This window comes from Tursiops truncatus, chromosome 4 (genome assembly GCF_011762595.2).
Source record: "Tursiops truncatus isolate mTurTru1 chromosome 4, mTurTru1.mat.Y, whole genome shotgun sequence".
In the NCBI taxonomy this organism is placed as follows: Eukaryota; Metazoa; Chordata; class Mammalia; order Artiodactyla; family Delphinidae; genus Tursiops; species Tursiops truncatus.
In genome coordinates, this window is record NC_047037.1 from 60,689,311 (window position 1) to 60,705,723 (window position 16,413).

Sequence of the window (16,413 nt, forward strand, 5' to 3'; positions counted from 1 at the left end):
AATTAGAACTGTTGGTTCATTCTGTCCACTGAAAAAACACACAACTTAAGAGCGGGAGCAGTGAGTTTCAGTTTTATTCAGGGACTGTACTGAGGACTGTAGCTCGGGAGACAGCCTCTCAGAGAGCCCTGAGGAACTGCTCCAAAGAGGGAGGGGAGGGGCCAGTATGTATATGAATTTTTTGGTGGAAAATACATGTAGTTAAGCATTAAAAAGGTTACTGCTAATCACAAAGTTAATGATTTTAGTGCTTATCTATTTATGCATAGGAAAATGCAAGAATCTGGGGGTCATTGAAATTCTTCCTGAGGTAAGCATCTTAACTATCAAGGGGCCTTTATACCCAAAATACAGAAGCTTCAACCTGTTTTTTCCATCCTGAATTCCCCTCAGAGTGCATTGTCATGGGTGACTACACTACCACTGGTAAGTGGGTTGCAACTTAACCCTTTGTATAAGGGGATGATGAGTGACACCCTTTGTTTGTTTGTTTGTTTTAATTTTTATTGGAGTATAGTTGATTTACAATGTTGTGTTAGTTTCAGGTGTATAGGAAAGCGAATCAGTTATACATACACATATATCTTTTTTTTTAAGATTCTTTTCCCATATAGGCCATTACAAAGTACTGAGTAGAGTTCCCTGTGCTATACAGCAGGTTCTTATTAGTTATCTGTTTTATACATAGTACTGTGTATATGTCAATCCCAATCTCCCAATTTATCCCTTCCCCTGCCCTTATCCCCTGGTAACCATAAGTTTGTTTTCTACATCTGTGCTTTGTTCTAGTTGTTTACAATTCATAGGTACATCTTTTAAATAAATCAAAGGAGAAAGGTAAGACATTTCTTTCTTAGAAGTCAGATTTACTGAGATATGATTTATACACAATAACATTCACCTTTTTAAGTAACAGTTCAATGATTTTTGACAAACACATACAGGTGTGTAACCATCACCACAATCAAGATACAGAACATTTCCATCATCCCAGAAAGTTCCCTTGTGTCCCTTTATAGTCAGCCCAGAACCCTACTCCTAGACCTTGCCACCAGTTATGTTTTATGTCCTATAGTTTTGTCTTTTCGAATATCACAGAAAATGGAATTCAGATAGTATGGTTTGTTGTGAACATATAGTTTCATCTTTTTTAGTTAAATACCAGGAGTGAGACAGCTGGGTTGTATGGTATAATGTTAATTGTACCAGGAATTCCCAAACTGTTTTCCAGTGTGGTTGTACCATTTTACATTCCCATCAGCACTGTGTGAGAATTCCAGTACTTGGGCTCAGGGCTTTGTTTTCAGCAATTCAAATAGGTGTGTAGTGGTATCTCATTTTGATTTGAATTTTCTTAATACAAGTTATTCTTTTTTAATAAGCAAGACTTGTCTGGAGACACGGTGTTTCAAACCTTGGGGCATCCTAATTTGCTGGCTTTGCCTGATACAGAGAGTCGGGAAGATCTTTCCCTGTCCCGTGTTGGCAGGGACCTGCACTTCTCGCATCCAGTCAGTAGAGGGCAGGAGAGGACAGAAAATAAGCCTCCCAGTTTTGGACTATCAGGGGCCAGCATGGATAATACTTGGATGCACTACTGTATTTATAGTTTTTCTCAAATGCCTCTCCCTCTGAACCTCTTTAGCTGCCACCTTGTGAGGCTTGAGTCCCCAGATTAATCTTGTGAAGTGATTCAAGGCCAAACCTCTTAACCAACCTTGTAAAATCCTAAGAACTGAATTACCCAAACTGAGCCACCTTTGTAGAGTCCTTAATACGTCTACTCTCCAACGTCACTCACCAGAGCCTGTGTTAGGGGGAACCACAGGCAGCTGAGTTGGTGAACCTCTGTCCTTCTTCAACTTTTCAGGAGCCGAAAGAGACTAAGGAAGGTCTTTGTGGGGGACAAGTCTCCAGACCGCCCCCGCGCCCTGCCATTGGCTACGCGCCCTCCTCTCCAGGACCTGGGTTGGGGCAGTTCAGATGGGGCACGGCACAGATCTTCTGGGGCCGGGGCTGCCGAGTGCCCCCAAAGACGTACTCCCGCCTGAGCCCTGGGCTCCCCTCTGGCAGTTGGAACCAAAAGGTCCTGAGGAGGGTGGCAAACATCAGGAAGAGCTCCATCCAAGCCAGCTGGTCCCCTAGGCACACCGATGCCCTGTGTGAAGGAAAGGTCAGAGGGTGGCAGCTGTCCCTGTGCCTGTCCTGTCACACCCACCACCCATGACCCAGTGCTGTGTCCAGTACCTGCAGAGAATGGCAGGAAGGCCTCACTGACCAGGAAGTTTCCATCCTTGTCCAGGAAGTGGCCAGGGTTGAATTGTTGGGGGTCTCCCAACACTCAGGGTCATAGAGCACAGAGGCCAGGTTGGACAAGATGATGGTGCCCTCCAGAGAGGAGCTGGTATGGCTCAGGGAGCTCAGCTGGCCCAGAACCCAGCCCTGATGCTGGGCTGATATGAGCTCAGAGAACACTCGGTGTGCAGAGGAGAGTTGCCTGGGACCAGGGGGCCTCAAAGAGATTCAGCAGACAGGCCTTCACATCAGTGAAGTTGTTGGGCATTATGCTCTCCCGGCTAAGGGGCACCCACCTCCATCCTAAAGACTCCTGGCCCAGGCTAGAGACTCAGCTTCTGCCTCCTAGGAAGAGGGCCAGTGGCTATTGGGCATGAACGGAGGGGACCAAGTTCTGCACAGGGCAATGAATACTGGTGGTGTGTGTGTGTGTGTGTGTGTGTGTGTGAAAGAGAGAGAGAGAGGAGAAATGGAATGGCAGACAAACAAAGTGAAAGAAAGACTGAGTAACAAGGCAGATACAAGAAGAGACAGAAAACTTCAATCCTTAGGATTAGGGAGAGGAGAGAGTGACCTCTAACCCTAACCTAACCCGAGCCCTCACTCTACCTCAAAGAAGTGAATAACTGGAAAGAGAATCAGACTGAACAGATGGGAGAAGAAAGGAGCCAAATGCTCCTGTTGGTGACTTCAGCTCCTTATCACGTGGGCCCTGGGCTGACCAGGAAGCCAAAGTGGAACCAGGATGGGGTTGGCTATGGACCCGGGACCTGGGAGGTGCAGCTCCAGGTGCTCTGAGGAAGGCCTCATAGCCTGTGGCTCATTAACCAACACCAGAGAATTAAACTGGTCACCCCTGTGGGGACTAGAGAACTAACTGGCCACGAGATTCTCAGTTTTGACAAAGGCATCTTGAAATTAAAAACTCAGCAGTTTGAAGCCTGCACACCAAAGAGAAGCCGGTGAAGAATGCAGAAGTTCAGACAATGTAAATACTTTCAGAAGGCACTTTTCTTTTTTCTTCTTCTTCTTCTTTTTTTTTTTGTTTTTTAGTTGCTCTACTGAAGCCTTAAGGGAGGGGCCTGACCTTAGCCATCCAGACTGACAGGCACCCAGACCTCTTTACTCCGTGGCTTTAATCAGAGGGATTGGGAAGCACGTGTTCTCGCTGCTGCCTGAGTGAGCTGTTTGTTTCTTAGTTATAGTCCTGGGAATTTCCCTCCATTTTCACTACCAGGGATGAAGTAACCTCTGCATTACAACAGTTCTTAATAATCACCTTCAGATGCAGAGGCTCCTGGCAAGATGCTCTTTTCCCTCCAGAATTATTTCTATCCTGTTCTGGGTAATGTTCTGGACTCCTTGCAAAGTGATTAACTTATATTAATTTGTGGGACAGGCTCAGACCATAGCCTACCCAGCACACAACACGGGCAACCCTCCTTCTCCTACAAATTATAGAGCCATCTGCCTGCTGGATACCTCCTGGGGATTCTATCCCAACTTCTTCCCAGTAAATGGCAGCTTGGAGCTTACAACCAAATAGAATGTCTGAAGAGAGACAGGCTTGAAGCGCCACCTCTGTATTAGGGACCATTGCTGTTGTCGCTGTCACTCGACTGAACCGTTTAGGAATATCTGTAACATTTACTGATCTACTGTCAAGCTTTGATTCTACTTTCAGGAGACATCTCTCGCCCAAGTTGGAAAAGCTCAGTATTGATTCCAGGCTGTTAATGGCTCCCTGGAGCTCTTATCACAGAACACCTCCTAGAATCAAATTGGCAGGAATGGGCTATTAATAAGGAAATTTCTAATCCCAAACGACATGAAGCAGAGCTGAACCTTAGTTCCCTCCTTTTTAACTTGACCTTGGAACAACTCTTGGGCAACCAGGGCCTGGGGGCTTCTACCAGGATAACAGCAAAATGAGTTGATGACATGGTCCTATCCTCACAATTAAGGAGACATTTGTCTAACCTCTGAACTTGATGGCCAAATACTGCCAAGGACTGTTCAGTATTAGCCAATCTGGCAGACCAATAGACAATGCAAAACGCCTCCTTCCAACATGCTGATTCACTTAACTTCCTAAAGAGGCATTTCTAGAGCAATATGAACGGCAGGGAGTATGGTAGAGCAAAATATTTGGAATCAGAGGGACATGAATTCGAAACTCAGTTAAGTACCTTTCTAACTGTGTGTTTGCGGCAGTTACTTGAGCTCTCTTAAGCTATCTGTTAAAAAAAAAAAGATTAACAGTAGCAACAGCATCTAAAGGACAGGGTTATTATGAAGAAAAAAATGCATGGAGTCAGGAATCTCAAGTCTGATCAAATTAGTAAGAATTTAATAATCACGTCCTGGCAGGGCCCTTCCTGTCAAGTCTTCCCTGAACCATGGTTGTAAAAGTTGAACAAAGATTCTCATGATGGAAAAAATTGGGCCCCCATACCTTCTATCCCCATTGTTTTCACGGTGTACCACCTTGTACCATTGAGGCTTCCTCCAGGGACAGGCTGGAGCATCAGTGCTGAGCCAAAGTCCCTTTCTGAGGAAAGTCTTAACACAGCGCACCTCTGTGCATAGGGCACCAAGATGAGTGACTCTGTTTCATCTTCATTAAAATGGCAACCTTGCCACCTACACACCTGTGCTACATTTCCTTTAAAATGACACCCCACTCCCAAAATGATTCATGATGCCTGGCATTCACTCCCCGTACAACCATCTCCCCTTGACGGTGGGCTGGCTCTAGTGACTCACTTCTAGCAAATAGAATATGGCAAAAGTGATGGGATACCACATCTGAGATTAGGATACAAAAAGACGGTAGCTTCTGTCTTCTCACTTGCTCTCTCTAGTGAAGGGCCGCCGCTATGTTTTGAGCTGCCCTATGTAGAGGCCCAATGTTAAGGAACTGAGGGTGGCCTCCAGCCAACAGCCCAGGAGAAACTGAATCCTGAAGAAAGCAATGCAAGTGCTCTGACAGTGGAACCTCCCCATGGAGGCTTCAGGTAAGAGAAATGTGTTCATGTTAAACTTTCATCGTTTAAAATGGGTTGAAGAGGGTTTCCCTGGTGGCGCAGTGGTTGGGAGTCCACCTGCCGATGCAGGGGATGCGGGTTCGTGCCCTGGTCCGCGAAGATCCCACATGCCGTAGGGCAGCTGGGCCCGTGAGCCATGGCCGCTGAGCCTGCGCGTCCGGAGCCTGTGCTCCACAACGGGAGAGGCCACAGCGGGGAGAGGCCCGGGTACCGCAAAAAAAAAAAAAAAAAAAAAAAGGGTTGAAGATAAGAAGAAGCTACCATATGAAAGAATATTTCTGTGTCTTTAAACTCCTACTGAAGGCACCACCCAATACATCGTCCACGGGCCCTCAAAAAGGTATTCTGATTGATGATCTTCATAATAACTTCTCGAAGGGTGATAAGCCAGTTTTCCTGATTCAGGCATGCCTCCTTTTATGACATAATGTGAGTCATACCTAATCGGGATTTCCTTTTTTGACTTGATCCAGGGAAGCTCAGACTCAAGTTTTATGTACATATACAGTGGCTGTTCTTGACCTAAACAGTTTGATTTAACTTTATTCCTCTATCTCTCCTTATTCAGTACTTGTTCTCTTAACCTAGTTATAAAATGAAAGAAATGAGAAAGGCATTTCTACTAGAAATCAGTTCTAAGGATATAACACAAAATGCAGACCAAGCCTAAGGCACATAAATGGCAAATAGGCTAAAAGTTCACCAATAAGGGTTAAGAATTAGAAAACATCCATCTGGTGGAACATTATGCAGCCATTTAGAGTGACGTGGAACAGTGGTTTTCAAAATGTGGTCCCGGGCCCCAACGCATCCACACCACTTGGGAACCTGTCAGAAAGGCAGATTCTCAGGCCTCACCCCCAATATTCTGGGAATGGCTCCCAGCAACATACATTTTAGCAAGCCCTGCATGTGATTCTGGTGTACCTAGAAGTTTGGGAACCAGTAATGTAGAAGAATCAGAATGATATGTTAAGTGAAATGAAGGATTCAGAGTTATACATTCAGCATAATCACAGCTACGTAAAATATATGTGGACAAAAAAGACTGGAAAGAGGTGCATTAAAATGTCTGCAGGGGTTACTTCTGAACAACACAGAACATTTAAAAATATCCCTAATTGAGTGTATTCTTTCGCAATCATAACTCTCCATCCGGAATGCCATGGATAGAGATGAAGGGATGGATGGATGCATGATTGACTGAGTTGGCAGACAGGCAGAAGCTGTAGCAGGTGGCTGTGCTGGGCAGGCAGCCCAGCGAAGGGTGCTTTCTGCAGGCACTGGATCGAGCATGAGGTCACACTGGGGCCACCTACCTTGGGCACGGGGTGGCCGTGCACATGGGTGGAGGTCACGCACTGGCGCACGGCATCTGTGGTCACGACGCGGCTGAGGCGCTGCACCTCACGGACGGTGCGGGTGTAGGGCAGTAGCTCGCGGTCCTAGTAGCGGATGGCCTGGGAGGTGTCCAGCACCGCATCCAGTTCCCGCTGCACCCTCTCTGCAGGCGGCTCTGCGTGGGTCCCGGGAAGGGCTGCAGCCCGACCTCCCCACCACGCCCTACCGTCCTCGTCCCCACCCAGAGACAGTCGCCAAGGTTCATCGCCCCTAGGTTGCCCTACCCCACTCAGCCACCCCTGGTCCCAACAGTGGCAGTCCCTCTCTGAGGCAGAGCTTGTGAACAAGATTTTGCAGGAGTTGCTCCTCCGAGGGGAACTTGAGGGAAGGGCTAGGACCCAGATTTCAGCACCCACTGTGTGCCAAGTGTTCTATATACAAAGAGTCCTATGGGATAGGAACTGTTGTCTCCACTTTACAGACAAGAAAACTGAGGCTGTGACAGGACCGGTACTTTTCTGAAGGCCACAAAACTAGTGGAACCAGGATCTGAACTCAGGTCATGGCCAGTTTGTCCCTGAGAGAACTCTAGCCGCCTTTCTTTCCTTTGTGATCTTGGTGGACATTGACACAGGGCCTGGCACTTAGTAGGTGCTGGATCATTACTGAATGGGTGAAATAATGTTGCCTCATTTCACACTGTTCCTAAGTGGTTGAATTACTTACCCAGGATCACTCAGTCAGTAGCAGGGTGGGACTAGAAGTCCCCACCCCCCAGCCCCTCCATCTGATTCAAAGCCATGAACACCTCCTACACCACAGCAGTGAGAGCAGGACCCACCGCTGGGGCCACAGACCAAAGACAGTGATGGGGACAGGTTCCTTCAGCCCAGAAGCCCACAGCAGGGGTAATGGGCATGGGGCAGTCAGCAGGGTGTAACCATGGCCCCCTTACCCCGGATGGCTCCATGCTGGACCACGTAGATGAGTGCCCAGCACAGGGTAGTGGCCGTGGTGTCGGTGCCTCCCAGAAACAGGTCGACCACTACCTGGATCAGGTTTTCTTCATTGAATGTAGAGACAGGGTCGTCCGTGGCCTGGTGGGTGGGGGATGAGTGGTGGGGAGAGCAGCTCTGAGTCTGAAGCTCTCCTCTCACAGAGCCCTGGCATCTCCCTGACTGAGGCCTGGCCTGTCCCTAAACTTGTGGGACCAGAACTCCTCTGGGGTCAGAAGGGCCTGAGTCCCAGGACTGCACTGACTTTTGAGGGGAAAACTGCCCTGACATCAGCCAGGTCCCCTGCTTCCCACCCTACCCATGTCTGCAGGAGCCAGCGCCGGCCTGGGTAAAGATAGGGAGGGAAAAACCCAAACGGCTGCTGCTTCAGCGTGTTCTGAAAAACTGAGGTCAGGATGAGGAACTGAGGCCGTGGCCTTGAAATGAGATGCAGCCGGGAAGACAGCCCCCTCCGTCCCTCCCTCCCTCCGTCTGCAGCTGTTTCAGGCCCACCTTAGTGATCTGGGCCAGGTAGCAGCTGATGAACTCCTTGGGGGCCTCAGGTGTCCTGAGTTTGTGTCTGCTGATCTCCCGGCAGATATAGCCTCGCACAGCCTTCTGGTACCTAAACATCTCCTGGTGGGGGCCTGGGAGGCGGTGGAAGGCCCAGGGGAACCGATCATACAGCTGTGGGGGAAGAGGCCTGCCCAGGGGCTGCTCAGGTGCTGACCCTGAGCCAGGGCAGCTCAGAATGGTGCTGGGGGCACCAAAGTGGTCTGGAACCTCTGACATGGGCATCCCAGGACCGCTCGTCATCTGGAAACTCTCCACACTCCCAAAGTAATCTAGACAGTAATGAAGGCAGTAGTAGCAGAGACTGGACCCAGGGCTCAGCTAGGATGTCGCAGGCCCAGACAGCTGTATTTAAGGGGGTTTAACCTGTCTCTTACTCCCTGCCCACACTTCCATGCTCAACCACAATAAAGGAACTTTGATGCTGTGAATCGTCATTTTGCTGAGCAGAGGCTGCCTGAGGAACCCAGAATCAGGCCCCATGGCCTTCCTCCTGCCTACCTGACACCCTCCCTGCTATGCCCTGGCTGAGGCCCCTGCCTACCCTGGGCCCCCAGCTGTCCAATGGTCGGCACACCTGCCTCCCCGAGGGCCAGCTTACCCTGCACCAAATGGTGCTGACAAAGGCCAGGCCAAAGTCGATGGCTTGAATCAGTTCCTGGAAGAAGGGATCCTCCAAGAGGAAGCGGCAGCCAAACACGAGGGTCCCAATGACTCTGGCCGTGGACGTGACAATGTGTACCCGAGGGTCGAAGGGTCTACCTGAGAACAGAGGGGCAGGGCTCAGGGCGAGGAGGCAAAAAGAGCACTGCCCTGAGTGTTCATCCAGTCTGTATAAGGTCACTCATTGCATCACTCATTCATTCCCAGTCTTCAGTCATTCACTCAGCAAATGCTTACGGAGCAACTTCTATGAGCCAGGCTTGGTGACAGGCGCTGGGTTTGCAGGGAGAGGTGTGGGAGACAGACCCATTTAAACACACTAGAACGTGGGGCAGGTATGTCCCAGCTGGGAACAAAGGATGCAGGGACCAGCTGTGCCTGGGATTTGGGGAGGGCTTCTTAGGCAGGTGATGTCAGCCAGGTCTGAAAGGAGCAGTGGTTTCTCACAGGGAGGAAAGGGGAGTGGATTAGGACATTCCAGAGGGGGAACAGCATGTGCAAAGGGTCTGTGGTATAAAAGGCTCAAGATGTTGAGGGAGGACATTTCCCCATCTGTAGAGAAGGGCTTCAGGCTTCTCAATGGACTGGACATTCCTGGGCCTCTGTCTGCCCACTTGCCCACCTTACAGAAACTCCTGATTTATTGATGTAGCACAAATCCCCTACTGGACCCGCAAAGGGTCCACCCCTTTACACACACACACACACACACACACACACACACACACACACCCCCGAGGGCTCAGCCTCCTTGCAGGAGTGTGCTTGTTTGTTGTGGAGGGATTAGGGTGGTCTTGCCCCAGCCGCTCCTTACCCTGCTCCTGGTGGAAGCCCTCTGCCAGCTCTGCCGCCTCTCCCTGCAACTGCAGCTCCAGTGCCAGCTTGCCTAGGCCTAGCTCCCGAAGCGTTGCCAGGCAGAAGCGTCTCTGCTGCCTCCACGTGTGCCCATTGCTGCAGATGACCCCTGGGCCCGGGTTGGGGGACAGTCAGCAGCCCATCCCAGCCTCCCAGGCCAGGGCCACCTGGCTCTCACTCAGGCAGGGAGAGCAGACCCCTGGGCAGCCTTCCCAATCAGCTCGCGGCTGGTGCTCTGACCGAGGGGCATTTGGCGGTCATGTGGTCCGTGGGCCTGGTACCATCAAGGTGAGCTCAGCTATGCCCTCCTCCCAAGCTGCCAATCTGATTTTGCCTTTAAGAGTCCCTACAAGAAATGGAGGAGGAGATAAAGAAGGGAAGGGAGGATGGAGCCTGGAGGGGAGGAGGCGGGGGGAAGGGCATTTGCTGAGCCAGGCGCTGTCCTGGGCACTCTTGGCTGTAGGGCTCACTTAATCTCCCCCACATCCCGAGGAGGCGAGAGCAGCCACTATCCCCATCTAACAGACGGGCACACTGAGGGACGGAGAGGGAGGCTGCCTCGCCCGGTCACACAGCTGGCAGGGGCACAGCGGAGACTTGACTCAGGTCTTTTTGACCCTCCAGAGCTGGTTCCTTCCCATGCTGCCCCCTCCCCTCGCACAGCGGTGTTTGAGGAGACCCGAGTCCTCCTGGCAGATTCCTCCCTGTTAACAGTTCTGGGTCACCCCAGGGGACTCCTGGGTGCAGTCACCATCCAGCCACCCCATTCCCAGCAGAGAGGGCAGCCTTGCCTCTTTCTCCAAACACGTCCCGGAAGAGCGGGGTGAGGGGCCGGCCTGAGAACTGCTCCGAGTTGGAGACCAGGGCTTCCTTCACTACCCAGAAGCCACTCAGCACCACCACGGGCGTCGGGCCCACCCACGTGGTGAACACGTTGCCGTGAGCCTGGGCCAGCTGCGGAGAGACAGGGTCCCAGGGCTGCAGAGAAAGCTCAGCTGGCCCCATTCCCGGGAACCTTCCTCTTGGCATGAATCTCCACCTTCTCGCACCCAACACTTACCTCGGGTGCACCTTCTCAGAGCACCCGCCACCCCATTCGTCAGACAAGCCAAACCCTGGGTTCCCACAGCCAGCACTAGTGCCAGCTGGGGTCACATCACAGGCTCCCTGAGCACCTAGAATAGTCAGGGCCCAGCACTTACACATACGGCGTCTGGTTTGGACCCCAAGGATCCTGGGAGGTGGGTATGCTCTACCCATTTTACAGATAATAGTCAATTATAACTATACTTTCTTCAGGGCTCAGTGTCCAGTGTGGCCTTTACATATATTACTTGAGTGCACTTTCAGTATAAGTGTGCGAGGTAGGTATCATAATCTCTAGTTTATGAAAATGGAGGCCAGGGAATTCCCTGGCAGTCCAGTGGTTAGGACTTGATGCTCTCACTGCCAGGGGCGTGGGTTCAATCCCTGGTCGGGGAATGAAGATCCCGTAGGCTTCACGGTGTGGCCAAAAAAAGAAAAAGAAAAACAAAGAAAGAAAATGGAGGCCAAAAAAGAAAGCAAAAGACCAGGGCTTCATACCCAGGTGTCCCGACTCTCAGTGCAGTGCTTTTCCTACTACATGAGGAGCCTGGGGATCGTGGTCATCTAGAATCTTCAACCAGAATTTTATAAAATACCTAGTCAACATTGATGACAGCTGAGCATTGTCATGGGGAGGGGAATTGTCTCCTCCAGTTCTCAGCAATAAGTCAGCTCTGGCCCGGATTTCAGACCCCCCACTCAGGGCAACAAAACCCTCCCACTGGTGGGATCCACCCACCCTAGAAGGGGGCTTGGTGTAGCAGTGCTACCTGAGTGTGCCCTCGGGGGTCCCATTCTCCCCAGTTCCCATCTCAAGTGGCTTTTCAGAAAATTCCTTCCAGCCACAAACAGTGCTCTCCTGGAGCAGAGTCCTGTTAAAGAGTGTTCTCCACCTCATTACATTGGCAGTGGAGCTCTGCCGCAGAAACCTCTTGGGTGACCTCTGTGCAAAGTTGTTTTTTTTTTTTAAAATATTTATTTACTTATTTATTTGGTTGCTCCAGGTCTCAGTTGTGGCATGTGAACTCTTAGTTGCCGCATGTGGGATCTAGTTCCCTGACCAGGGATTGAACCCACGCCCCCTGCATTGGGAGCGTGGAGCCTTAGCCACTGGACCGCCAGGGACGTCCCTGTGCAAAGTTTTTACATTCAATGTTTGCAATCCCCCAACAACCCTGCATTTGACAGATGAGAAAACTGAGGCTTGAGGTCATAGAGCAAGTGAGTGGCAGGTGCAGGATTCACCTCCCCAGGCGTGTCTGAGCCCAGTTCCTTGCTTCTAGTGTCCCTGGGCTGAGGGGGAGGGTCCATGTGCCCCCCTCTCCGGAGGGCCTCCAACTCAGGACGGATTCCCTACCTGGAGAAGTGTCTCTGGGTGCAGCTGAAAGCTTAGTTGCCATAGGTTTCCAAGGATGGGGAAGGGGAAAGGACCAGGAGGAAGGGGGCTCCTTTCCCAGTAGATGGTGCCAAGTTTCAAGAGCAGGAAGGAGACAGCCAGCAAAGCCAGCCCGCTGAGCAGGGAGAACATCTTGGGCCTGCATGTCCCTCACCCCTTTGCCTCCAGCCCTGGGCTGCCAGTGCGCTCCAGCCTTCTCTTTAGCTCTGTCCGGCCACCCTCCTCTCCAGCGCCTTCTGACCTCCGCTGTTATCCCAGCACAATCAGGCAGTGTCATGTTGGGAGGCAACCCCAGGAGTCTTCTCACAATGGAGTAAATCCACTTGGTCACGCTAGTCACACCCAGGCCTGGCTACTCAGCAGGGCCACAGGGCCCCGGCCTGGGACAGGTTGGGACAGCTTCATTCCCAGAGCAGCCTCACCTCTGGCCCATGGAGCTCAACCCCAGTCAAGGTCCTCTCGGCCTCTTCCTGCGAGTCTCAGCCGACCGCCTGGGTCAGCTCGGCAACGGACGGGGCAGCCACTGGCAGCGGCGGTGTCTCCCCTTGGGATATGCTATTCTGGCTCAGCATGATGCAGACTGCGCTCATCTTTCCTGCTCCCCTCTGCCCAGGTGCTAAACAGTGTCTCTGGAGGCCTCTCCAGCCTCCCAGTCACCCCCACCCCTGCTCCAGCCTCTGGTCAGCTTGAACTCTTCACCTGCCCGGGATCCTCGTGTTTGTCAGTTGTCACTTTCTGTAGCCTTTGCTTTTATCTCAGCTGACCTGGAGCCAGATTGCTGAGTCGAAATCCTAGTTCTCCCCTTACTAGGTGAGGACCTTGGGTAAGTTATTCAGCCTCCCCCTGCCTTGGTTTTCTCATTTGTACAATGGTGATGATAATTTTAGGCACTGCCTCAGAGAGTTGTTGTACCAGGTGTGGCGGGAGATAAATGGTTCACTCAAGTTGAGTAAATTGAAGATAGTTTAAGAGAGATTTACAAAGGTGTGTGGGCAGGAGGTAGTGGAACCACAAGGCACGGTGCAGTGCTCCAGGGTAGCCACGCGGGGGCGTCCTGCCCACTCAAGGCTGAGAAGGAGAGGGGCATCGATTAACCCGTGTGGAGTTTCAGTTCAGATAGATGGAAAAGCTCTGGAGATGGATGAGGGTGATGGCTACACAACAAAGTGAACGCACTTAATGCCACTCAACTGTACACTTAAAAATGATTAAAATGTGGGAAATTCCCTGGCGGTCCAGTGGTTAGGACTCCTTGCTTGCACTGTAGGGGGCCCAGGTTGGATCCCTGGTCGGGGAACTAAGATCCTGCGAGCTGCACGGTGTGGCCAAAAAAAAAAAAAAAGATTAAAACGGTAAGCTTTATACTGTGTATATTTTACCACAATTTTTAAAAAAGCCAAGGGACAGAGACATCAGTAGAGGAGCCTGGAGCCCTTAGTTTGGTGGAGACCCACCAGTGACTCTTGGTGGATCACTGACAAGAACTCTGGCCTTCAGTAGTGAGATGCAGCTGGTTTATGGCAATCCTGCAGAAAATAAATACCCCATCCTCACTCTGCTCTACCCTCTGATGTCTGTAATGTAATGTGCCTCCCATTGGTCAAATCCAATTAGAAGCTGGAGGGCAAGAAATCCTGTAGAAAATGTAAAATGGTGCAGCTGCTTTGGAAACCCTCTAGCAGTTCCTCAAATGGTTAATCATAGAATTAGCACATGACCCAGCGGTTCCACTCCTAGGTGTATACCCAAGAGAAATGAAAATATATGTTCACACCACAATGTGTACACAAGTGTTCATAGCAGCAGCATCCATAACGGCCAAAAATGATGAATGGTCCATCAACTGAGGAATAGTTCTCAGACTTCACTCTGCATGTGGAAACCCTGCACTAATCTCTCCATCCACACAGTCAGTCCTTCCCCATCTCTATGCCTTTGCTCATGTAGTTCCCTCTGCCTGGAGGCCCTTCCCCCATGTCTCCTCCTCTAGAAGTTCCATCTATCTTCAAGGCCTCTCTCACCTGGATGTGATGACAAGGATGCTCCCCTCACAGGGCTGTTGGGAGGATGAGCTGAGACAATGTGAGATGCAAGTGCTTGTGGATAATGTACACACTGGTACAAATACTGTTACTGCTGCAATTTCCACAAAACTGCTGGCTTCCGCTTTTTATAAGTTGCCTTCCCCTCTTCAACATGTCATGTTCCTTCTTCCTCAAATTGTTGCTTAAGAGCCTACACTTCTCGAAATGCTTCTCTAGCCAACCTCACCGGTCTCTATCCACTACCTCCAAACACCCCAACCCTCTCCCACAGTGGTCCTTGCCTTGGCTCTGTTAACTACATGGGTATCCACTCCATCTCTTCCACAATATGACAAGGTCCTAAGGGCCTTCCTTTGGGTTTCTCCAACAGTGTCACCCGATTGCTCAGAGTCCCAAGGTGCCATTAGGTAACGTGGACTTACTAACAGAAGGACCTGGTGGCCCCCCAGGCCAGTCCCACTGCTCACTTTCCTCTGTGTGAGCACACCAGTGTCCACTGCATGAGAGCTCTTTCATGGTGGTCCTTCCACACATGTTTAGACTTTTGCTTTACCCCCTCCTCTCCCCCACTGCAGTGTGGGGACCTTGGAATATCTCACATGTAACCTAGTACACCATTGCAGCCTTTGAGTTAACTCAGATGGTTTTGGTGGTTTGGGCACATGGGGATGGTGTTCTGGGGACGGCTGGGGTGGGTGGTGCTGGCAGGCATGAGGGTTTTAGTAGAGGCTTTTGCACAAATGCAGGGAATTGGGCAGTGGCTGTGACGGTGACTCTGGTTTGGGAGATTGTCGTAGGATAGAAAGATGGGTCGGTCATCTGTCCTGTGACCCACTGACCACATTTCATTCGGGTCCAGCTACATTCTGGGTGTCTTGGCTAGGTAGGAATGTTTCTCAGAGCCTCCTCAGAATCAGATACAGCATTGGAAGCCTTTTCTTTAAGACACAGAAATTTATTCCCCTAATGGGAGACTTGCCTGGTCAACATTTCTAAGTGTGTTGAACTTTGACAAACTTCCTCCCCTCCTTCTGGCTCCTGAGGGTGGGATGTAGCTCCTGGAAGAGAGACACACACAGCACACAGGGCCAGACCGCAATCCGATTCTGGGGATGGCAGGTCCAGGACCTGGAACGGAGGCTCCAGGACACTAACCCCCTCCTCATTGCTTGGCCAAGGCCCTCAGTGTTACACTGTGAGGTGTGCGCTCCCCAACAAGATGGTGGAGGTAGGCCACACGGTTCCCACTTAGAGGGAAGTCCCCATGCAGTGTCTGATCCTGGGGTAGCCCACCCTCAAGTCATACCTTCAGAGATGGTCCCCTTATGATTCCAGCCACCATCACCATCTAGGCCATGGGGCTCCCTGTTTCCTTTTTAGAATTCTAAGCCAAGGGCAGACAAAGCTCAGACCCCCATCTCTTATTCCTCTAGGAGCGACTCAAATCAACTAAAGATGTCTTGGCTGGGAACCTGCCCTGTGTGAGATATCTGCCCATCGAATTCCTAAACCAGTGCTTTCTATGACACTGTGATGGATGTTACTATAAGCAGGTAAGGTAGGGGATCCCCGGAGAAAGAAAACCAAGCAAGCCTGGCTTTCTGGACATAAAAGAAGCCATTTTGGGCCTAAGTCATTTTGTGATCTATGCCTGGCCACAATGCTGGCCCTTGATCGTTAAAAACTAATGACCCTAAGGGAACAAAAGAATGCAGAAACAAACAACTGTTATCAGGCAAGAGAAGTAAAATTAGCAAAGGTAATATGGGCTCTCAAGGCTCCCGGTTCTGCTACCACGGTAAACATTAGCCTGAAGGGTTCAACCACCAGATCAACTGGAACCTAAGGGATGATGATGTTGACCTTTTCTGACCCTCGTGACTCCAATCAACTAAAGCTTGGACTCCGTAGACCGCCCAGGCCCCTTTATGAATATACATCTACACTTAGCTTAAAACGCCCCCAGTTTTGCTGTTTGGGGAGACACTGCTTTGGGAAAGATCCCAGTGTTCTCCTTACCTGCTGCGAGTAGTAAATCCTTCTCCTCTCCTGCTCTTTGGCTTGGGTACATCTTTTGGCTCGACACCCACCAGGAGGCGAACCCAGTTTCTGCGTAC

The 16,413-nt window shown here is 50.7% G+C and overlaps 1 protein-coding gene across 1 annotated transcript; it reads right to left on the reverse strand.

Annotated features, from left to right (window-relative positions):
* Nucleotides 1-1,941: 1,941 nt before the first annotated feature.
* On the reverse strand, nt 1,942-10,774 carry LOC101324540 (cytochrome P450 2J2-like). The gene is made up of 9 exons (XM_033855204.1): nt 10,561-10,774; nt 9,729-9,878; nt 8,853-9,013; nt 8,192-8,365; nt 7,625-7,780; nt 6,662-6,787; nt 6,004-6,008; nt 2,279-2,497; nt 1,942-2,158 (listed from the first exon to the last, which is right to left on the reverse strand). The coding sequence occupies exons 1-9, from the start codon at nt 10,772-10,774 to the stop codon at nt 1,942-1,944; spliced, it is 1,422 nt and encodes a 473-aa protein (XP_033711095.1).
* Between the last annotated feature and the right edge of the window lie 5,639 nt (nt 10,775-16,413).